The following is a 26,014-nucleotide window of genomic DNA, read 5'->3' as shown; positions in this document are numbered from 1 at the left end:
GAAGGAAATACTTAGGGAGGGCTAGATTTAGGGATCGTCCTTACAGTTTCTTTATATATGGAGAGATCAATGAGCCATTGTATCATTTTTAAAGAGAATGTAAGGAATTGAGGGATTTGCGAATGGAAATTTTTGGTAGGGAGACTGGGGGAAGAGATTGGATTTTGGAAATTTTGAAATATTGGTGTTATTTAGATAAAAAAAAAATATTGGAAGGTTCTTCCGGGTAGGTATGAAGCATCGTATAGATTTTCTTGAATAATGAGTTCTAGCGTTTTGCCAGTTTGCGTCTTGATGTTGTATTTTCTGCTGATTTGTTATGTTTCACCATGGCTCAATAGGGCTTTAATGTGAATAAATCTATCTATCTATTCAGTGTCTGCTATTTTGCTTCATTTATTTACTGATGCAAATAGCACGAAACGGAAAGGCTTGTCGCTTATGTAGTCTATAATTTTCTCTTGCTTGTAGACATTTTTATATCAATTTACTTATGATTGGATTTTAAAATTCCATAGATTTGCATAGGTAACTGGTTTTCCAGCTTTTACATAACCAAAACGATTTTCGTTGTTTTTTTGTTGTTGTTTTTTTTACTCGTATGAATATATTTCTCTTTTAATTTATACGATTTAGTTGGGCGGTTATTTTTTTTTTTTGTCTAATATACCATTTTTAGGTCATTTCATCCCACGCCACTTCACCTAACGGTGCCATTGCGCTTGCTCCATATATACCTGAAATCTGGCGTCGTCTTTTTATTCATTGTGAATCACCTCTAAAAGGTACACGAAAAATTGTTGCTGAGTGTCTGGGAAAGCTGACTATGATGGAGCCGAACAAACTGCTCCCTGAACTGAAGGCTGCTCGACAAAATGAATCCCCATTGATGAGACAAACTATTGTGACTGCTGTAAAGTTTACAATTAGTGATCAGGTAAAAATTGAATATTTAGTTTCCATGAGAAGCGAATTTCGTCTCTTTGGGAGTCCTGACATGAGGTGAAACTCCTATGAAAACTACTTAATTGTTTGCGGTTTTAAACCTAGAGGGTGTCCCAGATGATTATATTCAAGAAAGAGGTCTATGGACGAATTATGCCAAATAGGACTTAGAGTACCCTTTTCAAATAGCAAAAAAGAACACGAAATAATCGTCTAGAAATTTTTTTAATTTAATAATTTTAAAAAATTAATAAATTTAAAAATTTACATTATTTTTTCAATTTGGTAAACTACCAAAGCGTATGCTTGAAAAAATTGCCTCATTAGCTAGACAAATCATTTTAACTGCTGTAAAGTTCATAATTAGTTTTCTTATAAATAGTGAATATTTATTTTCCCAGAAGAGCAAATTTTGTCTCTTGTCGTGACCTGACCTTGGGTGAAACTGCCGTGAAAACTTCTTAAATCTTGACAGAGTGTCCTAGAAAATTGTATTAAAGAAAGGGGCTTATGGACCAATTGTGCCACGGTTTTCGAACTTAAATTCCCTTTTCAAGTAGCAAAAAAAGATTGCGCCTAGTCATTTTCAAAAAAATTTAAACCTAAAACTTTTTATAAACTTATAAATGTAAACCTGTAAATGATTTTTTTTTTACTTTAAAAAGCTGTTGAAGCGTATGCTTGGAAGAATGCCTCATTGGTTAGACAAGCTATTTTAATTGCAGTAAGGTCTACCACTAGCAATCGGGTAAGAATTGAAAACCTAGCTTGCAATAAAAACTCTTTAAATCTTGCGGTTTTGAAATATACTGGGTTTACTAGAAAACTTTATCAAACAGTTTGTGGTAGCGAACTGTAAGTAAGGAGCTACTCGGCTCAATAGTAACCTAAAATCTTAAAAATATAATTTTGATATCCATAGATACATAAAAAGAATTGACTTTTTTGTGCTGATTCCAGATATATAAGATTCATCAAGTTTTAGTGTTGTCCATCAAAAGCCACGACCCTAAGAAAAATTTCCTGATTTTTGAAAGGGGGGGGGGGCAAACACCAAGGAATCCTAATGAAAATTCCATCAGATTCAGCGATCAGGAGAGGGTGCATTCGAACGGAAGTTAGAAGTTCCATTAAAATTCAAAAAGATTGTAGGCCAACTAGCCCCTCAAACGCCTCAGTTTTCCCCAAATTCGCTTGATCAAAATTTTTAGATAACCATTTTGTTCAGAATAGTTGAAAGGTCCGATAGCTATGCCTTTGGGGGTGACATGACCCCCCACAGTCCCTGAGAAAAGAGCAGTAAGTTCTGAAATTTTCCAATTGTTTACCTATAATATTTGTTATTGGGAAGTATACAGACTTTTTCTTGGGGGGGGGGGCTTCCATGGGGAGAATTTTCCGGGGGGAGGGATGTTTCTAGCGTGAACTTTCCAGGGGAGATTTTACAATGGGAGAATTTGACAGAATTCCTATATGAAATTCTTTTTATTTGTCTTACTTTTTCTTATGCCGTCTCAATTTTGCATGTGGAGATATCCCAGGGGAATTGTCTGGGAAAAATTTTCAGTGGGGTTGGAATTTTCTGGGGAATTTTCAAGGGGAGGATTTTTCACCTGAGAAATTCTCCATTGGGGAATTTTCTGCGGGAGAAATTCTCCATGGGGAATATCCCACTAGAGCAACTTCCTACTGGAGGGAGGGGACTCCGGGAATAATTTTCCACTGAAAGGGGGGATTTGCGGCACGATTTGAAAGTGATTAGGAATTAAAATCTCTTTCGAATGAAAGTATGTTAAGGAGATTTTTTCAAGCAGAATCGTCCGCAAGAAATTCTACGGGGGAATTTTCAGCGAGGATGGAATTGTCTGTAGGGAATTTCCCAAGGAGTGGTGGTAATTTACGTGGGAGGAAATTTCCACGGGAGATTCCTGTGAGGGGAGGAAATTTTTCATGGAGGGGGTGTCAGATTTCCCGGCATTATTTGAAAAACGATTAGAAATTAAATAAACAAAAAAAAAAAAACAATTTTTTTTTCAATTGAAAGGAAGGAGTAACACTAAAACTTAAACCAAACCGAAATTATTTCGTATATGGGGGTATCTACTTTCCTCAATACTTCACTCTTTACACTAAAGTTTGACTATCTGTCCCAGTTCTTTAAGAAACGACTTTTGAAATACAAGGGTCGTTTCATTAGAATAAGAAGCTTTTTTAAAAGTATTAAAATACTTTAGCGTGAAGAGCAAGGTATTGAGGAGGGGACAACCCCTTTATATACGGAATAATTTCTGTTCTTTTTAAGTTTTAATGTCGCTCCTTCCTTTCAATTGAAATTTTTTTTTTTTATCTAACTAAAGAAAGATGTTTATGGACTTAGTGTGGTGTGGTTTATGGACTTATTACCCTTTTCAAGTAAGAAATAGATCTTGCTTAAATTCTAAAAAAGGATGGATTTTATTTTTTTTAATGATTTTGGAAATGACTTTAATGTGCTATGGGATAAACGCGGTAGCCATTCATTGTTTGACAGTGTTTGCTTATGACCTTAGCCCGGTGTTATGTTACTTCAAGAGGGTACTTTATCCCACCAACGATTCCTTTTGTTTCCATTGATTTTTCTAGGAGACCCTGTGTTTTTAAAACCGCAACAACTAAGCAATTTTCCATTTAGTTTTCTACATGCTTATCCCTTAAAGATTTTAGTCGCGAATTTTCCACTGTCGTTATAAAATAAATAGTGAACCATCTACTAACAACTCACTGCAACATCAAACCGCCTAAGGCCAACATGGCTGCACATGCTCCTCCTCCATCCCAAGTTATTTAAAGCTCCCCTCTTTACAACCTCCCAAAAAGTTTCAATTTCCTTTACATCCTTTCTTATGATCTCTACCCACCCTATTCGGGGACAACCTGTATTTCATTTGGCTAAAGTTGGATGGCCAAAAGGGACGGTATTAGACAGTCTATTATCTTTCATCTGCAAAAATATGTCCTAGCCATCTCAATTTTTTTTTTATTATAGCCCTAGAAAGCGGGACAGAACCACATTTTGTTCAGCTCACTGTTTGATATTTGGCTAGTCAAACGGGTTACAAAAACTGTTCATTACCAATTCTTCTGGAAAACATTTAACAAATCACCATTATCATCACTGTAGCCATCTGTGGAAAAAATGGATGGTCAAGTGTGAAATTGTAAATGATTGAGCCAGAGAACCAATGAAACTTGGTGCAAATTACATTTATTTAATTTGTAATGATAAGAATAAAAGAAGATTTTTTTGTTATTATGCCAATTTAGAAGGTGATTTCTCTAATAAGATTAACAATAGTTCGAATATTTAATTGAATGTTATCATCTCTTCTAAAGTCAAACTTTAGGTAAAAGTCCTGTGGAAACTTAAATAATGTGGTTTTAAAAATACTGGGTGTCGTCGAAAATTATATTTAAAAAAAGGACTTTTTTAATATTTACAATTATATTTTAAAAAGGGTATAATACCCTTTCTAAGTAACAAAAGAGATCGTGAACTAATCATAAGCAAGCTTTGCCAAACAAGCAATCATTCCCTACGTTTATGTCATAGCGCTTTAATGGTAAGATTTGCGATGATATGGATTAGTTCATGCGTTCTGAACATTCAGATTTGCAATTGGCAAAAACAAAATTACCCATAAATATAAGCAGAGAAAGAAGAAAATATGCCCTGGAAAATATTATCCGATCTTTTACTTCTCATTGCTCATTCTTTTTTTTTCTATTTGGTTTCTTATAATTTTTTGTTTCTTGTTAAGAATAAATTAAGAAACACAACTGAACATAGATGAAAAAATAAAATCAGTAGTGTAACTGGAAATAAGAAGAGATGGTGAGGTGTCAAGTCTCTTGAAAGGAAGAACCTTTCACAATAAAACATGGATAGGACGATGTTCTCTCAAAGAAATAAGTCTGAAGCGTTGATAAATTAAACACAGATTGGGTACTTTTACAATGGTTTGAAGATTCTTCAACAATCCCCCCCATCTCATGTGCAGAGTCAAATTTGTCTTGCGACATAACTTATATTTATATACTTTACACTCATATGGGTCTTCACTATTGTGGGGCCTGGTAAGCAAAGTCAATTCAGTCATCTTAGAGGGTCAATTCAGTCATCAGTCATCTTAGAGCTCCCAATGGGGGGAGGGGCAGCCTGAGATCAGTATAGAGCTCCCAATGTTCTCTCAATGAAATAAGTCTGAAGCGTTGATAAATTAAACACAGATTGGGTACTTTTACAGTGGTTTGAAGATTCTTCAACTTTTAGACCATTTGAGAGTGTTGGCTAAGTAAAACCTGCTGGGCATTGCTAGGCAGGACTTTTAGACGTTGGTTAAAAATGGGGCTTCTAGTACTATTTACTGACAATTTTTTGTTTGCTAAACCTAAGCTATACTCCTGTTATTTTAAGGATCAACTCATTCTTACGTTGAAACGATTTGACAGGTCACGAAGGTTGAAAGATTGGATTCACTTTTTGGGACAGCCTGCTGTATATATTAGGAACTTTATCATAAATATAAGCATAGAATATAAAATATACATAAGTGTAAAACCCGCTTAAAACAAATGCAAAACACAAAATGTATAACACATATAAGTGTTGAATGTTTAAACACATGTAAGTGTTAACTCGATTTCTCAGGCTAGCGATGGAGCACAGAAATAGATTTTCTAAGTTGTGTAATCATAATGTTTGAATGTAGAGTGAATTAACTACTATTAAAATTTTCATTTTGTACTGCCAAAACCCTTAGGCTTTTACATCAACAAAAGTTATTATTATTTTATTGTTATTAGATGTTAATATATCGTTTATAATGAAATATTTACATATCAATAAAAGCTTATATATTATTGTGTTTGATGCAAAATTTGATCTAAATTTAACGCAACATTACGTATAATTTTTAGTATATTATATTTTATATATTACTGAGTTGCATTAAAATATTTTATATTATAATTAACATAATCTATGCAAATAATCTTGTAGTTGATCAATCGTGTAGTTTCGAAGGGCGGATTTTTTTTTAAGGCGCCCTACAATTAATTTTAAGAAATTTAATATAATTATAAACAGAATCTAAAAGTAATTAGTTTTGCTGCTTTTAAATAAATAATTTCTTAGACCACACTGCTTTTCCATTAAAAACAAAAAAAAATTTTTGAACACGAAAAACGGGTTTTAATTTTCTAACAAGCAGTGAACTACAAAACAATTAATTATGCACAAAAGCTCCGAATATTTCGGCCCGACATCCGGGAGCCTTTCTCAACGGACAAAATAAATAAATAAATAAAGCAAAAAAAAAACAACTTAAATTACATTACAATAAAACATACTAAACACATAAAGAGAACAAAAAGCAAAAACGAAAGAAAAATATAAATAAATAAAAACAAAACTCACATATTAATTAAACACTTCCATGCACTGAATGTCTTTCAACTGGCCTCCTCTCAGTATATAAATGGAAATATATTAAATAAACACTTCCATGTACTGAATGTCTATATTGATTCTACTCGCCTCCTCCCAGTATATAAATTGAAATATATTAATTAAACACTTCCATGCACTGAATGTCTTTCAACTGGCCTCCTCTCAGTATATAAATGGAAATATATTAAATAAACAATTCCATGTACTGAATGTCTATATTGATTCTACTCGGCTCCTCCCAGTATATAAATTGAAATATATTAATTAAACTCTTCCATGCACTGAATGTCTTTCAACTGGCCTCCTCTCAGTATATAAATGGAAATATATTAAATAAACACTTCCATGTACTGAATGTCTATATTGATTCTACTCGCCTCCTCCCAGTATATAAATTGAAATATATTAATTAAACACTTCCATGCACTGAATGTCTTTCAACTGGCCTCCTCTCAGTATATAAATGGAAATATATTAAATAAACACTTCCATGTACTGAATGTCTATATTGATTCTACTCGCCTCCTCCCAGTATATAAATTTATATACTGGGAGGAGGCGAGTAGAATCAATATAGACATTCAGTACATGGAAGTGTTTATTTAATATATTTCCATTTATATACTGAGAGGAGGCCAGTTGAAAGACATTCAGTGCATGGAAGTGTTTAATTAATATATTTCAATTTATATACTGGGAGGAGGCGAGTAGAATCATTATAGACAATCAGTACATGGAATTGTTTATTTAATATATTTCAATTTAAATAAGGAGAGGTGGCCAGTTGAAAGACATACAGTTAATGGAAGTGTTTAATTAATATATTTCAATTTATATACTGGGAGGAGGCGAGTAGAATCAATATAGACATTCAGTACATGGAAGTGTTTATTTAATATATTTCCATTTATATACTGAGAGGAGGCCAGTTGAAAGACATTCAGTGCATGGAAGTGTTTAATTAATATATTTCAATTTATATACTGGGAGGAGGCGAGTAGAATCATTATAGACATTCAGTACATGGAAGTGTTTATTTAATATATTTCCATTTATATACTGAGAGGAGGCCAGTTGAAAGACATTCAGTGCATGGAAGTGTTTAATTAATATGTGAGTTTTGTTATTATTTATTTATATTTTTCTTTCGTTTTTGATTTTTGTTCTCTTTATGTTTTTATTATGTTTTATTGTAATGTAATTTAAGTTTTTTTTTTTTTTGCTTTATTTATTTTTTTTTTTTTTTCCGTTGAGAAAGGCACCCGGTTGTGGGGCCGAAATATTCGGAGGTTTTGTGCAAAATTAATTTTTTTTTAGTTAACTGCTTGTTAGAAAATTAAAAACCGTTTTTCGTGTTTAAAAAATTTTTTTTGCTTTTATATATTTTATTTTTTAGTGTTGCTTTTTTTTTTTACCTTTTATGGGAGCATAACTCACTGCAAATCATAACGTTATACGTTTTACTAAACTGAAATTTCGTTCTGTTTATTTTTGAAAATAACATAGTTTAACACATATAGAAATAGAAAATTCGGCTGACACACCTAGTGTAGAATTATACGATAGTACCGAAGCATTAGAATTTGAATTCATGGCTTCCAAAATCTCCTATTATTCCGATTTCAATATCTCTGTCTTTATCAATGGTGCATTCAATGAATTTGTATAGACCTTTTATATACTGGTCCTTTTCATATGGTTGTAAATCCGAAGGCCAAGAAAAGGTCAAATTTCTGATATTGGGGCAATCAGTTGCACTTAGTATCATTTCTTTAAGCTCGTCTACGGTATACGCGTTGAAAGAAACATCTAATTCATTTAAATTAGGTGATTCAAAGAATAGAGCAATTATATTGACCATATTCTTATGGTTAAGGTTTGTTTGTTTCAGTAATAAAGTTGCTAATGACGCTTTCACTTTTGTCATAAAAAAATAGAAAATATTATAGTTGACTTGTGATAGATCATTGTCGTTCAAGCTCAAGCGTATCAGTTTTGTTGTAAACGTGCTTATGTTAGCTATAAAAAGTAGGTCTTCTGTTTGGATATTTGTATTACTAAGATCAAGTAAACACAATTCCTCTGGCGCATCTGTTAGTATGTGTCTCAGAAGTCCGCCTACTGGATTATTTGAAAGATCAAGAACTTGAAGATAGGTTTTGTCTGCTAAGAAATCTCCTAATTGTCTGGCGCGACTTATAGTCATGTTGTTTGAAACTGCTTCAATGTCTATAGTAACCAAATCTTTAAAACGATGGATAATCGAAATAAATTCTTCAAATTCGCTCTTTAATTGCAATCTAGGAGCATAAAGATGTTTTAGGGTTGGGTCCAGATTTCTTAGAAATGAGAGCATTTGGTCTGTATTTCTATTTTCCAGTTGGAGCCTTGTGAAAACTATCTCGACTGGAGAGTTTTTGTTTGTCTCTAATACTTGTTGAAGGGACTTGAAAATTTCTTTTTGTCCAGTAGATTCACCATCGTCTGGTTTGATCACGACAAAATATATAAAAATCTGCAAAAAAAGGAATTTTTTTTTAGCTTGTATAGTCTTAGTACACGTACTACGTATCATACTACTTACGAATAGTGTTCAATGTTTTTTTTCGTTTTTTATACCCTCACTTAACCTTTTTTTGTAACTTAATCGCGAAGTCAGTTACAAAAAAGTTTGTTAAATTGATGGCGTGATGCTTCTTTAGTTAAAAAAAAAAATGTTTCACAGCTGTATGTTAGGTTTAACCCAATGATCAGACAAGAGTTCCCCCGAGGAATGATCATTGACCTTATATCTACGTTCTGCAAAGATGGCGGTAACCCCTAATTTGTTGTCTGGCTCTGCGGGCAGCGCCTTCGACCCCTGTCTAGCTGTGCAGAGTCAAAAGTACCAGTATTTAAGACGTTTTTGAAATTGATGGGTCTCTAATGTGCATATTCTTTTGCTTTTTCTTACCCAATCGACTGACCTCGTTCCCAATCTTGGCAAACTGACGTGAAGGAGGAGTGTGCGTATCTGTATCTGTTTCTGGCGTTTAGATGTTGCGATGGGTTGTCATTTGTGCTAACGGCCCTAATTTTAGCTATGTACTGTATTAGTAGTGCCATTTTTATGTAGCAGTAGAGGAAAGAAACTCATACCCTTTAACAAAGGAAGTCCTGTCCTATTGAAATTAATTGCAAATATTCAAGTGAAGACATATTTCAATATAAGCAGAGTAACTTGTTCATGTATGATTTAAAAGCTGTTCTTAAGAAGTCGATAAGTAAAAATGAGCAGTAAATAGGTTCTGATTGGTCGAAATAGCATCTGGTTTTATTAATCATGTGCATTCTGGTGTGGATCGAGTAAGTAGATTATAGAGATAGAGATCGATCAATTCCTAGAACTGCAAATTCGTTTTTCAGTATCTACGAGACTACTGACTTTTAAATCTCCAAACATGCTAAAAGGTAAAGTAGCTTTTTCCTCCTAGCCAAACAAATTGAAATTGAATCAATCAAAAATGGAACCGTGGTTGGTCGTAACATTTTATGTACTTCGAAAGCACCATATGCTTCAGTTTGAACCCAAAGGCAGCACCACTATCCTTATCAGGAAAGGTTATTGTGTTATTTATATCAGAGGAGCAAAATGCAATTTTTAAGACTAAAAATAAAAGTCCTTGCTTCATAAAGCATTTGAAGCTGGCATGGACCCATTGCCGCTGTGTCAAGGACCATAAATAATACAAATTGCAAAAAATTTACATACAGATTTTATAATGGGAAAGGAGGACTTGTTAGATGTTGGGTGCGCGATGGACTCAAAACTTTCAGGGATCATTCTCTGGATCAAAGGGGTCAGTCACTTTGTCATGAGAGGGGGGGTGTAGGAGGCCTGAAAATGGAACCTAAAAGCTTTTGTCCCGGATCAGCTTAGAACTTACAGCCATAAGTCCTTGGGCCAAGAAGAACCTAATGGACAAAACAAAAAATATTCCAGTGCACGTCTCTAACCTCAAGAACAGGGCCTCGAAAATAGCACATCTGCAATTTCTAGGTGCCGGCTTCAGGGATGGATTGAATATTTTCAAATGTTTTTGTGTAGAGGAAGAGGGAGGGGGGCAAGGGGACTTCAAATCTTAGGCTGGGGAAGAGAGAAGGGGTTAAACTGTTTCTGTCTCTGTTTTTGTCCTACAAGCTTTCATGAGACTCATGATCTATGCACAGTTAAGTAGCAAAATAAATCGAAAGCACCATGTTTTTCGAGGTTATCAAAATCGTCTATCTGCAATAGCTAGGGAACACATTAGGGTATCTAGTTGAAATGTTCAGGGAGTGTTGAGGGCTGGGACAAGTGGCCGACAAAAAAAAAAATTGAATAAGTGCATCCAGATCGTCGAAATAGTATATCTGTCATGTTTCAGAAATGTCCTGGGAGATGAGATTTAAACTTTCAGGTAAATACAAAGACAGCTTTCAAGGTAATATTGGTGACTTCAAATCTTTTGTTTGGGGAGAAGGAGATGGATCAACCATTTTTGTATGTGATCTACGAAATATGTTTGCACTATAAGCTCCTAAGGGATTTATAATCTATGCATAGTTAGCAGCAATGAGAATCAGAATCCACCCTCTTTTAACTCAGCTTCATTCAACTCAACCCATTTAGTTCAACACTCATTCAGCTCAACCCTCATTCAACTCATCCCCCGTTCAACCCAATCTGCGTTTAACTCATCCTGGTGTGACTCAACCCATATCGAATTTAACCCTCATGCAACCCAACCCTCATTCAGCTCAACTCTCGGGCAAGTCAACCCTCATTTAACTCAACCCCCATGCAACTCAACCCCATTTATCTAAACCCCTATGCAAAAAAATCCTTATATATCTGAACCCCTATTCAATTCAACCTCGCTTGACTTAGCACTCATTCAAATTGTTTATAACAAATAAAATACAAACTCGAAATATAATTTTTTTTTTCAGTAAAGTGCAAATGTCTCTGTGTTCTGTTGAAAGTTTAGGGGCAGTATCCCTACTCCTGTGTGTGGTAATTTCTATTCATTTTAAGTTTTACTTGAGTTTTTTTTTTATTTATTCTTTTGTTCATTTCATTCGTCTATAGCAGTGTGTATTCTCTTTATATTTGATGTGGTTATTTATTTTAATTTCGTTCGTTTTGGACATCATTTGTTCGTTGATAGTAAATTGCGTTCGTTTCAAGTTTGAAGTATTATAGGACTCTTTTTACTCGTCATAAGTTTTAATATGGCTCTTTACTTTTCTTTGGAAAACTTTTTTTTCGAAAAGTCTGTTTTTTAATTAATGACCGTAAACGGAAATAGTTGTCACGCGAATCCAACTCTGTAATATTTAATAGAGACTGTGATTTGAAATATGAAGTATTCTCCCAGCCTTCCCCTAAAGAGGGCGAAGGTTCCCTTAAAGGTTAACCCTCACGGCTCTCTATGGCACACTTGTGTAGCCATGTGTTGTAAAAGCTCCCTGGTCATTGCATAAATGACAAACCAATCGAGGGTGACTCTGTTTGTCAAGAACGAAGACGTCAAGTCTTGAGAGATGTCTAGAAACAATTGAAGTGACCAACTTGAATAGCGTTTCCATGCATAAAGACGGAAACTGTTCTCAAAAGGGAGGATCGATAAGGGATTGTATGTTCAATCACACTCCAATCTTCCTGATGTACACTCCCCACTTAGTCTCCCTTTGAAAACAGCTTAACAAATGGTTTTTGGTAATTTGTCTCAGAATTGTTACGACGACCGAGACCGGTCCAGTCAAAATGTTTCATATTGCATAGGCTTTGCCTACTGGATGAAAGATGAACTGGCCAGCCATGACTATTTGATGACGTAGGGATAAATATGTATCCATGTTTGATGATGCCATGGCCATTGAAATAAAAAAAACAACAACATATGTTTGCCTTTGTTTCAATATTAACTAAAAAAAACAAGTTTTTTTTAACTGAAAGTAAGGAGCGACATTAAAACTTAAAACGAACAGAAATTATTCCGTATATGAAAGGGGCTGTCCCCTCCTCAACGTCTCGTTCGTTACGCTAAAGTTTGACTCTGTCTCACAACTTTATTTTTTAAAACAATAAAAAACTTTAGCGTAAAGATCGAGGCGTTGAAGAGGGGACAGCCCCTTTCATATACAGAATAAGTTCTCTTCGTTTTTAGTTTTAATGTCGCTCCTTACTTTCAGTTTAAAAAACATGTTTTTTTTAGTTAATTTCTGAACGTTTTTGAATTAATGCAGCTTTGATTTTGGCTCACCGTACATGAATAATTAAAACGAAATTTAAATATTAATTTTCCTTTTTTTGGCTAATTGTCTTTCTTGAAATTTTGTTCTGATGTAACTTACGAATTAGCTTACGTAACGAATTTCTATATTCGTATGTTTTATTACGTATGTTAGGGAATTCGCTCTCTAGTCAATAAATCGCTCTTTCGCTAAAGTTCGAATTTTCTTCGAATCACAAACCCCTGAATTACAAAGTCCGGTTAATTAGAATAGATAGCTTTTTTGAAAGTACTAAAAAACTTTAGCGTAAAGAAGCCGTATCACTTGTTTTTTTATTGTTTTTTTATTACATATGTGTTATTACGTTTATGAAGGGGTTCTCCCCTTAGTCAATACCAAGCTCTTTACGGTAAAGTTAATTTTTTTTTAAATCACCAACCCCTGAATCACAAAGGCCGTTTAATTAGAATAGATAGCTCTTTTGAAAGCACTAAAAAAAAACTGTAGCGTAAAGAGCGAGGTATTGACTTGGGGGCGAACCCCCTCATATACGTAATAATTTCTGTTCGTTTTGATTCCTAATGTTGCTTCTTACTTTCAGTTGAAAAAACTTGTTTTTTTTTAAATTTAATTTCTGATCGTTTTTTAAATAATGCTGGGATATCCGGTGCCCCCTTCATAGAAATGTCCCTTACCCCAAGGAAACATCCTCCACGGAAAGATTCTCCCGAGTAACCCCCTCCTCCAGCCCCCTCCCCCACCAGAAAAAAATCCTTCCTGAAAATGTCTGTATACTTCCCAATAACCAATACAAAATGTAAACAATGGGCAAAGTTCATAACTTGCAGCCCTTCCCCTGGGAACTGTGGGGGATTAAGAGATCCTCAAAGACATATTCATTAAATTTTTGACTATGCTGGGCAAAATGGTTGTCTTAGAATTTTGATTGGGTGACTTCAGGAAAAAAAATGAGCGTTAGAGAGGGCCAAATTGCCCTCCAATTTTTTTGTTCACCTAAAATGGGCGTTAAGAATTTCAATTTCCGATCGGATGATCCATCTAATGATATTCCAGGGCTGCTGGATCGATACGATTACCCCTGGGGAAATAATAATAATAAAAAAAAAACAAAAATAAACAAGCATCCATGATCTTTCATCTGGCAAAAAATACAAAATTCCACATTTTTTCACATAAGAGTTTGAAACTTCTGCAGTAGGGTTCTCTGATATGCTGAATCCGACGGTGTGATTTTCATTAAAGTTCTAAGAACTTTTAGGAGGTGTTTCCCCCTTTTTTCGAAAATAAGTCAAATTTTTTCAGGCGCATAACTTTTAATGGGGTAAGACTAAACTTGATGAAACTTATATATTGGAAATCAGCATAAAAATCTGATTCTTTTGATGTATCTATTGGTATCAAAATTCCGTTTTTTAGAGTTTCGGTTCCTATTGAACCGGGTCGCTCCTTACGTACAGTTCGTTACCACGAACTGTTTGAAATAGGGATACAGGAAATTTTAAATATTGATCCAATTTATAACATTCTCCTAAAAAAATGAACCAATTACTAAGGGAGGTATTAAGATTTTACAAAATCACCTAATCACCTAGGGATGAGATTAAATACAAGACCAAGGAGAATTGCATCAATGATAGCAAACAATAGGATTATTTTGCAATAGAATTATTAACTTAATTTCCATTTTATATATTTTTATCCAGTTGCTTTGGTGTTCTCATCGAAGTAACTCTATTAGTGACAGTGACCTATGTGGACATGTTACGACAATTGTAGTTCAATATTGGTGTTGGTTTTTATGTGTTTTTAGTTTCTTTTAGTTTTTTAATCTTTGTTTCTTTTGTGCTAAAGACACCTCGTTTTTATATAGGCGAAATATCTACGTCATGTTGTTTTTCATATTTCATCTAATGGTCGTAGTATCATTTTTTTTTTTTATTAATAGAGTTTTATCTCTTTGTTTCTTTGCCTACTGGGAAAGCTCACTGGATTCGCAGTGGGGTGGCCGAGATTTTCTGGTTGACTGATCGTCGACTTGACACAAATACGATATTTATGGTTGATAGTGACGTTCTGTGTTTCTCCTTTCTAAGAAATTAGTTTTATGGGCTATTATTGATTTGCTGCTAGCAAGCATTGTTAGAAATAAGGGTATTCCTTGGAAATATCTTTAATTATTACACTACTTCCAATAGCCAACTTTCTTACCTTGTATTTTCCTGGCATAGCTGTCTTGATATTCTTCCTTAATTTTTCAATCTGCATAAGGTGATCTATGCACATTTGTGTTGTAGACTGGTCGTAGAACCTCAGATGCTGTGGTTCGCATTCTGTTATAAGTGATGTGAATGCGCTGCTTGCTGTAGCCATTCTCTGGTGGGGACAGACGTAGAATTCGCTTTTACAGTTGCTGCAGCATGCAAGTGCAATTTTTTCCAGATCAAAGGTTTTCTTTGACCAAAACTTCATGATCTGTTTAACTTGTTCCTCGAGACCAAGTATTACTGCCTCTCTAGCTAAATTAGCATATAGATGGAATGGTAACATATCTATTACTGATGCAGTAATTTCTATTTTTTGTACAACATGTCTAACACATAAGCAAATTAAACTCGGTATTTCTTTTGAGCATATGTCTCTCCTGATGCTGTTCTTCTGACACACTTCGAATCTGTGCATTTCCCAACTTTTCTTAAACAGAATTTATGAAAAACTGTCACTCATGAAAGTAACAATGGCAACCAAGGTAATGTCTGGTATTCAGGATTTGCCAAGTAGGTTCGAAGAAATTAACGTGCAGTTTTCTGAAAAATAAAAGAGTTCATGACGACTGAGTATAAAAAAAGAAATCGAGATTTTTGTCATTTTGATATAGCACTGCCTCTGAACCCTATAGGGCAAGGGCTAATGACCCTCTCCCCTCCTTAGATGGTCTAGTTAGAAAATTGCCAAATTAAACTGGCTCTATTTTATGACCAAAATTCAAATCGTCAAGTCTCTACAGAGGGTCTGACTTTGGCCTTCTGTAGCCTTAGCTATTTTTCTTATCACAGAATGATGTATTTGGTTTCCAATAGCAAAAATGGCTATAGTGCCTTAAAATTAATATATCTTGGCCAGGAATCCACTTCTTACTCTAATATGCTCCTCCCGTAAAGGCAATGGCTTAGATAATTCCATTTAGGGGTGGTGTAACTCATTGCAGTCGGCGTACTCACGTAAAACTAGAAAAATGTCTTCAAGAATCAGCGATTGAGAGTTTACCAGTTCTTCTATATTTCTAGGAGATAATCTTGGAACCATCGATCTCAAAATTTCACACTCCGATGCTTTTTATATGAATTTTTTTATTTTGATCGAATTTTGGAAATTTCGTATGTGATGAAGCTTGGGCCCAAAACTAAAATGAAACAAGTCTGGCTGCGATTCAACTTATAGATAAGGGTAAAGTATTTTCGGTAGTGTTATCACTAACACATCTACCTGAGTGTCGTCTTCAGTCCAACCTGTGAAAGGAGAGAGGAAGGGGGTTGTCTACTTCCAGAAGTAGTTGTTGATTTTAATGGCACTTGATGGGGAGTAAGAGCTACTAGTCTCCTAGCTGTGCCTTACAAGGCCTGATGCGCCCTCCCCTCCCATGGGGGAGTTTGCCTAAATTCTTGTCATCAAGACATTTACTAGAATAGGCTGTTGAATCTCAACATAAGGTAGACTAAATGTTTTTGGTGTCCATTTGGATGGTCTCTACGCTACACGAGGAGCTCTTTTTTTTAGGGGAAGGGTGCAAAATTCTCACCATCGCGCTATTTACCAGAATTAATTTTTGGATCTCTCTCGAGCTTGTTTGGACGTAAGAATAGTGTCCTACTTGTGCTGTTTCAAATCAAGGATCATATCCTGTATCTGCAGGAAATTGAGTTGAAGGATGGCCTTAAGTTCTTTTAATTATAGCATCTACTTGAATGGATGCCAGATTTCATCAAAACAGTTTTGAAAGTTAAACTCTAAGTTGCTCTCTACTCGACCCGAGCCCAATGGGCCTTCTGTCGGGAGAAGGGGATCCCTCATGTTTTGTCATTAGGAAACCAACTAGAAGATGTTGCTTAATTCCAATCAAACTTGAAAATAGCTTTGCCTCTTGGTGGCCCAATGCTAATGCAGCCTCTGTGGGTGAGAAGGGGGGGGGGGTTACCCTAAATTCTTGTTACCAGGACGTCTTCCAACTTTGGTCGCGGGATCTTGGCCAAAAATAATAGTAAGCAAGAGGTAGTATTTTAAAGAGGTATTTTCGAAACCCAGGCTCGATCCTTGAATTTTTGTCATCAGCTCCTACGAGCATTTGCAGTTGAATCCCGTCTAAATTAGCTGGTAAGTAAGAGCTAGGATCAGGGCTATGACTTTCTAGGGTCTCGACTAGATTTAACCCTGCAAGGAATAAGAGTATCTGAATATCTTGTCATCCACCTATTTGTGGACTGATGTGGACATCAGTGGACTGATGAAATTGATCCATAAATTTCCCATAGCTATAGTTTTAGCTTTGGGGAATGGTGCTATATGTGACCTCGATAAGGGAAGGGCTATATTCTTGCCATTGGTATATATCAGGTAAACTTATCTGATCGAAACCACCTGTGGTAATGATTATCAGCTAGGGCTATGGTCGTGCTTTAGGAGATTCGAGTTCAATCAGATAGCTTACAGAGTACTTTTTTCTAGAGGCTGGTGCCATATGCACTTATAAAGACTTGTTTAGTTTTTTTGTAGGGGTAATCTTCCCATACATGAACCAACAGTTTTAAGGATGTTTCGTAACCCTAAGTAGTCTTCCGGGGACGTTACATATATAATCAATACCAGAACTTTGCTGATTCCTAAAAAGCAGTTCTCGGTTTATCCATTTTATTGATGCTTTTTGTGCATAAAACTTATTTCTGTAGTCCTCTAATTGCTAAAAAAAAAAAAAACAACTCAAAAACAGAAAACTAAAAGCTTTTTCCTGCAAAACGTAGTTGCAGGTTTTGCTCCGCAACTGTGACCCGTAGTTGACGGTTGCCGCAGTAATTCACGGGGCCTTCATGCAGCACATCGATGGGGCTCTATAGTGGATAGTACACCTCGTCCCTGTTTAAGTTCTTGTCAATGTCTCGTCAGAAGTCCGTTTATTCTCTAACGTCATGTGTCGTTATGCCTAAAGCAAGAGGAGGTATCTGATATATTTATAATTTTACAAGAGAGGAAATTTAGGCTTTAAAACTTTTCATAAGCATTGTTTCGTTCAGGAATTTAAATTAAAAAGATTTTGTAGTACAGTGTGTATTTGAATAATGTGGATTTCATTTGGTAGCCTTTCAAGTTATTTTTGGTAGTCTGTTGGTCGAAGACACTAAAAACTTTTCATCCCGAGCATAGTCCGTCTCCATTACCACCTATGAAGTTGGTATGCGCCTTCAAGTACGACTAGTGGATAATGATCAACTGTGGAAATTAATCATTTTCAGAAACTGAAGAACATGCCCTTCATATTGGGTTTACTTAGTACCGGTAACTGGAAAGGGATACCTAAAATGTATTGTGGGTAAAAAGGGGTACAGTGTCTAAATAAGTTGGAGGAGTTTGGATGTTGTACCATTATTGTGGCAGAAAAGTAAAAAAGCCCTTTTACGAAAAATACCTAAAAATGTAAAACCCAAGAAATTCGGAGGGAATGGATATTAATTTACAGCTTCCCCCCGCCCCCCGCAGCCTAAGTATATGATTCTTTGATAATAAGAGTGCTTTTGTTTACACTAGCTAGAAAAGAATTCAATAGTGTTTTGCAAAGATGTACATTACCTGTGTAAGTTGTGTAACTTTCTCCGCATACTCTTTAATACTGAAATATTTTGTTTGGATAAGTTACCGGATTTTCTCAATAGTGTCGAAACTGTCGATTTAACCTACCATGTACCTTTATTACGAAAAAAAGTTCACCTTCGTAAAAATGTGACCTATAAACGTTTTTTCTTTATTTGTAACCTTAAAGGTAATTGGAAATTGATGAAATTTTTTCGTTTGAAATGAAATTGCGCTAATGAAACGTCTGCTTAGGATACTTTGAAGAAGGCCGTACCTTTAATGTTGTGTCATCTAAATTTAGTTTTACCGTTATTGTGTAGAACTGAACGCAAGGAAGTTTCGTAACGTCTATAACGTCATGAGAAAACCATGCTACTTTAAAACTTAGAATTTATTGGCAACACCGAGGGTTCAATCACTCAGAAATCCTGTACACCAGGTAGCGTGGGCCAAGAGTGGCGGAACTGTGCCAAGCATTTTAGGATGTTTGCCAAGCGTTTTTGGGACTGAGCCAAGTTTGGCGGGACTGTGTGGCTCACCTGACCTTCCGAGATGTACACCAGACCATGGGAACTCAGCACCCCCCTCGGGCAGTACGAAACATCGAATTGCTAAAATTGTCAAGACTTGCTGATTAAATAAACCTTTCTAACTCTAAATGTTGTATTTCTAGAAATAATGCTAGTCGTTGTAAGTGTACCCACTCTGACGCGGAGAACTGTCAATTTTTAAGATACAAGTAAGGTACACTATCAAAAAAATTGTGGTAGTCTACTGAATACGATTTGAGGAAAATATGAAATGTGAAAAAGGTGGTTTAAAAATAAAAAATGTGCTAAATTTCTGTCCGTTCTGCACAATCACGACCTTAAATGTAAACGCACAAAACAAAACGGAATATAAGCATCTTTCTGGCCAAGTGAATCTGCACACGGCAGTGTGTGTGCACCTCATATAGCGGGAAAGCCAAGTTATGGGGGCACTGATAAAGGAAAAAGGTGCGTTTGTTGTAAAACAATGAGATTTGTTTGTATTGTTTAGACGCAGACTGAAAAAATTCGGAATAGAAGATGCACAAGCATCTCCATTTAAATATCCATCTAATGCCATTTAATAATGTGTTGTATATGCAAAAATAAGGCGTCGGCATTCAATTAACTGTATTGATCTTCAAAGATTTTTTCATTTTCATCAAATCGTCAAAAATGCTGTTCTCGTATAAAAATTTATTTTCGCCTTTTTGTAAATTCATAAAAATCAAATATCTGCTCTTTTGTTCCAAGCAATTCTAGCTAAATGTCTATCTGATCAAAATAGTTGTTCGAGGGGGGGGGGGGAATTTGGAAAAGAAAATGCAATTTGACCAATATTGTAAATTTTTCTGTGGAGACCCTTCAGGTCAATTTCAGAGGGGAGGGAGGCGCCGTGTGCATATACAGTATTTGCGCAGATACAAACCATAACATTTAATGTTTCAAAAGTAGATAACTTATATGAAAGAATATTTATATTTGCAAAGACGATCAAAACTAATTAATGATGACAATAGAATTATATATTCATCTGTGTCTTGAAACGCCCTTTTTTTTCAGCCCCAACCAATTGACAGCTTACTGCGACAATGTATTGGTGACTTTTTGTCTACTTTGGATGATCCAGATCTGAACGTAAGAATGGTTGCTTTAATATTGTTCTTATCTACTGCTCATCAGAAGCCATCTTTAATTAGGGATCTCTTGGACTCTTTATTACCGCATATTTATCGTGAAACCAACGTGAGGGTAAGAATGCCACAATTTTATTGTTTTATTTGTTGTACTAACTTTTTTGTATTAGTCCTGTAACCTAGATCTCTTTTTTGTTGTTGTTGCTGAATATTTGTTCAAAGTATTTCGTGTCAGTTTTATATATATATATATATATATATATATATATATATATATATATATATATATATATATATATATATATATATATATATATATATATATATATATATATATATATATATATATATATATATATATATATACCACATGGATTATATCCACACGTAAAACATTTTGCCGATCGGCTAAATAATATGAAGTATCAACGCATATTAATGAATTGAACTTGATTCGTCTGAAATTTTCTACTTAACAACTTACCAGCTGCGTTTTCCTGCACACGAATCCGATTGACTCAATGCTCCTTGTAATGGCCTTTGTAACTGCCAAAGAGTTTGAATGTTATACAAAGGTAATTACACGTCAAATCTATTGAAATCATGGAGCTAAGCACAAAAAGCAGGGGTTTAATTTTTTATAGGGTAGGGGGACGCAACTGCCCACCAGACCCAATTTGCCCCACCCCCTCCACCCAGACCCCAGTTTGCTCCCCTGGCTAAAATTTACTTTCTTCAAAATCATGTCAAAACAAAGATAAGGGGCTATAGAATATCAGTTATCTTTATTACTAGAATCACTGGCGGTGTTACTAGAATCACTTGATTATGCAGTGAGAAACCATAAAAATAGGATAAAAATTAATGGGCTATAGAATATCAGTTACCTTTATAACTAGAGTCACTGGTGGTGTTACTAGAATCACTTGATTATGTAGTGAGAAACCGTAAAAATAAGATAAAATTAATGGGCTATAGCATATCAGTTATCTTTATTACTAGAATCCCTGGCGGTGTTACTAGAATCACTTGATTATGTAGTGAGATACCATAAAAATAGGATAAAAATTAATGGGCTATAGAATATCAGTTACCTTTATTACTAGAGTCATTGGTGGTGTTATTAGAATCACTTGATTATGTAGTGAGAAACCGTAAAAATAAGATAAAAATTAATGGGCTATAGAATATCAGTTATCTTTATTACTAGAATCACTGGCGGTGTTACTAGAATCATTTGATTATGTAGTGAGAAACCATAAAAATAGAATAAATTTTAATGGGCTATAGCATATCAGTTAGCTTTATTACTAGAGTCACTGGTGTTCTTACTAGAATCACTTGATTATGTAGTGAGAAACCGTAAAAATAAGATAAAATTTAATGGGCTATAGAATATCAGTTACCTTTATTACTAGAGTCACTGGTGGTCTTACTAGAATCACTTGATTATGTAGTGAGAAACCGTAAAAATAAGAAAAAAATTAATGTGTTATTGAATATCAGTTATCTTTATTACTAGAATCACTGGTGGTGTTACCAGAATTACTTGATTATGTAGTGAGAAACCATAAAAATAGGATAAAAGTTAATGGGCTATAGAATATCAGTTACCTTTATTACTAGAGTCACTGGTGGTGTTACTAGAATCACTTGATTATGTAGTGAGAAACCGTAAAAATAGGATAAAAATTAATGGGCTATAGAATATCAGTTATCTTTGTTATTAGAATCACTGGCGGTGTTACTAGAATCACTTGATTATGTAGTAAGAAACCATAAAAATAGGATAAAAATTAATGGGCTATAGAATATCAGTTACCTTTATTACTAGAGTCACTGGTGGTGTTACTAGAATCACTTGATTATGTAGTGAGAAACCGTAAAAATAAGATATGAATTAATGGGCTATAGAATATCAGTTACCTTTATTACTAGAGTCACTGGTGGTGTTACTAGAATCACTTGATTATGTACTGAGGAACCATAAAAATAGGATAAAAATTAATGGGCTATAGAATATCAGTTACCTTTTTCTTGAGTCACTGGTGGTGTTACTAGCATCACTTGATTATGTAGTGAGAAACCGTAAAAATAAGATAACAATTAATGGGCTATAGCATATCAGTTACTTTTATTACTAGAGTCACTGGTGGTGTTACTAGAATCACTTGATTGTGTAGTGAGAAACCGTAAAAATAAGATAAAAATTAATGTGCTATAAAATATCAGTTACCTTTATTACTAGAGTCACGGGTGGTGTTACTAGAATCACTTGATTATGTAGTGAGAAACCGTAAAAATAAGATAAAAATTAATGGGCTATAGAATATCAGTTATCTTTATTACTAGAATCACTGGCTTTGTTCCTAAAATCACTTGATCATGTAGTGAGAAACGAAAAAAATAGGATAAAAATTAATCTGCTATAGAATATCAGTTACGTTTATTACTAGAGTCACTGGCGGTGTTACTAGAATCACTGGCGGTGTTACTAGAATCACTTGATTGTGTAGCGAGAAACCGTAAAAATAAGAAAAATTAATGGGCTATAGAATATCGGTTACCTTTATTACTAGAGTCACTGGTGGTGTTACTAGAATCACTTGATTATGTAGTGAGAAACCGTAAAAATAAGATAAAAATTAATGGGCTATAGAATATCAGTTATCTTTTTACTGGAATCACTGGCGGTGTTACTAGATTCACTTGTTATGTAGTGAGAAACCATAAAATAGGATAAAAATTAATGGGCTATAGAATATCAGTTACCTTTATTACTAGAGTCACTGGTGGTGTTATTAGAATCACTTGATTATATATTGCGAAACCGTAAAAATAAGACAAAAATTAATGAGCTATAGAATATCAGTTATCTTATTACTAGAATCACTGGCGGTGTTACTAGAATCACTTGTTATGTAGTGAGAAACCATAAAAATAGGATAAAAATTAATGGGCTATAGAATATCAGTTACCTGTATTACTAGAGTGACTGGTGGTGTTACTAGAATCACTTGATTATATAGTGAGAAACCGTAAAAATAAGATAAAAATTAATGAGCTGTAGAATATCAGTTACATTTATTACTAGAGTCACTGCCAGTGTTACCAGAATCATTTGAACATGTAGTGAGAAGCCGTAAAAGAAATAAAAGAAATAAAGGGCCATGGAATATCAGTTACATTTATTCGAGGAATGTATAGCCTATAGGGATTTGTTTCGTGGATGGGAGGGTGGTGTTAATACAATTTCTGAGCATGGAAAGTATTGTAAATTATCTGGTAAAAGAGGATAGGGGTTGCTTGGTTGTGGATCTACCGGTTTGCACGGGATACACAAAATGTCGAAATCTGGAGGCTCTTTGGTCTCAGATCATGGACCAGGTGAAGATAAAAATCATATTTTACCCACGAACCAGTACTTGAAACCATATTGTTGCATCAGGTTTTGTCAATACTCTTATTATCAAATATGTATTTTAGCTGTTTTGTGTCTTAGGCACGTATTTAGAAATCAATTTGGGGGGCTCACGTTTGGAAATAGGTTGAATAAAAAAAAGAAGAAGAAAAATTGCTAATTATATGAAGAAGAAAAAACATAGAAAATTGAGATCTTTTCTAGCTTTAACGAGGGATTAATGGCCCCTTGTGAATGTGTTTGATCAGATATGAGCACAAGAATTTTTTGGTGTGAAAGGTGGAAATTTAGGGGGACACAATTATTATTTAGAGCAAATAAGAGGCAAATTTTGTGAAATATATGTAATAGGTAAAAGCCCAAAAAATTGAAAAATTTGGGTCCATCGAGGAGGGGAGGGATCTGGCAGAGTTCCTTAACTTACATGCCTGGCCTTGTCTATTTCCATGTCAGTGGTCAATTATTAGGTGGGACGGGGGTCATTAAGGAGCCAGGGATATATTTATTTATATGTGTATTGGTGATTTGTTCGCTTCAGAGATGCAGACATGAAGATGCTGTTTTAAAGATCTTCGAATATTTTTTATTTAGCTCATTTAGACTCAGAAAGGTTTCACTAGAGAAAAAAAATCGTTCAAAATATTTTCAGTTTTTTTTTTGCTTTTTTTTATATCGGAAAGGTTTAAAATTCTATTTACTTGCAAAGACTGCATAACTACTACTACTAACAACTCACCGCAGTACCAAGCCGCCTGAGGCCAACACAGCTACGCCTGCTCCTCCTCCACCCCAATCTATTCAAAGCCTCCCTTTTTACACCCGCCCACAAAGTTCCCGAAGATCCTCGCATATTTAGGTTAAAAAGGGTGCTGCAATTTCACGTCACTCTCCATCAGTATAAAGATTTTCACTGCGCAGGATTCATTAAAAAAAATAAATAAAATTATGTATATTTAGGCCAAATTTATCAACATATCTAGCGAGACCGTACCAATTTTCAAAAGTTAAGTACTGTTTTGAAATAAAGCGTGTACCCCCCCCCCCCCCTCCCCCAAAAAAAAACAGTTATAGACAGGTCTAGGTACATATAAGGGAGGAGAGGGACAGTTTGGAGTCCCCTTCCCAAATGTTTCAAAATATTTCGTGTCATTAACATAAAACTTTTTTTGTTCGTGTCTTAAGAATTTTTTGTTCCTTCCCGTCCGCTTACCTCATCCCCCAAAGTCAAGAAAATTTCTGTGCATATGGTTTCCAGCTCTGTGAAGACAAAATTATTGTTTACCTTTTCCATTGTGTTTCGAAGTAATAATAGTTAATTTTTGGCATTGAGCCTCTTTTATTTGATTTGATTGTTATGTTTCAGAAAGAGCTAATACGAGAAGTTGAAATGGGGCCGTTCAAGCACACAGTTGATGATGGACTTGATATGAGAAAATACGCGTTTGAATGTATGTACACAATGTTGGACAATTGTTTGGATAAATTGGATATTTACGAATTCTTAAATCATGTAAGTAAGGCCCTTTACTTTTTGTTCTTTTTGTAACGAAGAGTCCTATGAAAAATTAAGAAAAACAATGTGCCGTGGATAGATTAGGGCTAGAGAGTGGAGGAAAATTACGTCACTACCCCTAACGAATGTCACGATTTTATTTTTTGTTCAGCAAGATCCTGTAATTTTTTTTTTTTTTTGTCAGTTTTTGTCAATGAACAGTTAATGAATTTTCTATTTCAAATATTCTGTCCCATGGATCATACTTGTATTCACACAAACGCGCCAGATAACAGGGGTACAAAACCTTAGGATACTAAGGTATTCTTTGGTTATTCAATTCAATAGAAATGCAAAAATAATCATAGTAATTCCTACCACACACTTCTGGCATTCCAAGGAGATAACCGATAAAACAAGTCATAAATCATTATATCTAGACGGCTACAGTAAATTAATCTATAGATGACTAACGTCTCTATCCGTGATCAGATAACGTTTGTAATATCTTTGTGGAAACACGGGATATTTGATTTCAACATAAGTGGCGTTGCTTGTAGCGCTTGTTTACGCAAGCAGGGGGAGGACAAATTGAGAGGGGAGCAAGGTGCTGCTTTTACTATTTTTCAAAATTTTGAAAGGAATAATTTTTTTGTCTTTCCACTAACAAAACAAAAATAGTACACCCCCCCCCCCGTTCCCCTTTAGATTTTGAATATTTTTTTTGTATCTTAATTTAAGAAATCAGAAGAGTCCTCCTCCCTCTCCCCACCCTACGTTTTGTGAATTACAAATTACTATTTTCTAACCAGCTTTTTTCCAAGAGGTTGGAGACTGAGCCAAGACGTGTCCTTATCTTCTATTGTTTTGTAATGTATGCGTGTA

General features: G+C 34.8%; 2 protein-coding genes across 2 annotated transcripts in view; one reads left to right on the top strand and one right to left on the bottom strand.

Annotated features, from left to right (window-relative positions):
* Positions 1–26,014, top strand: part of Cand1 (Cullin-associated and neddylation-dissociated 1) — a 170,405-nt gene that overhangs the window by 129,511 nt on the left and 14,880 nt on the right. The window contains exons 20-22 of the mRNA XM_089102636.1: positions 680–937; positions 20,143–20,331; positions 25,001–25,147. Of these exons, the coding sequence (XP_088958762.1) occupies positions 680–937; positions 20,143–20,331; positions 25,001–25,147 (594 nt within the window). The remainder of the gene's footprint in view (positions 1–679; positions 938–20,142; positions 20,332–25,000; positions 25,148–26,014) is intronic.
* Positions 8,008–15,517, bottom strand: LOC148942923 (uncharacterized). The gene is made up of 3 exons (XM_089102570.1): positions 15,411–15,517; positions 14,921–15,367; positions 8,008–8,948 (listed from the first exon to the last, which is right to left on the bottom strand). The coding sequence occupies exons 2-3, from the start codon at positions 15,257–15,259 to the stop codon at positions 8,010–8,012; spliced, it is 1,278 nt and encodes a 425-aa protein (XP_088958696.1). The 5' UTR covers positions 15,260–15,367; positions 15,411–15,517; the 3' UTR covers positions 8,008–8,009.

The sequence above is a fragment of the Artemia sp. Qi Xiang Cuo genome, chromosome 16 (assembly GCF_049724085.1).
Source record: "Artemia sp. Qi Xiang Cuo chromosome 16, ASM4972408v1, whole genome shotgun sequence".
In the NCBI taxonomy this organism is placed as follows: Eukaryota; Metazoa; Arthropoda; class Branchiopoda; order Anostraca; family Artemiidae; genus Artemia; species Artemia sp. Qi Xiang Cuo.
The sequence above is the reverse complement of the archived record's forward strand: the minus strand, read 5'-3'. Positions and strand labels throughout refer to the sequence as shown.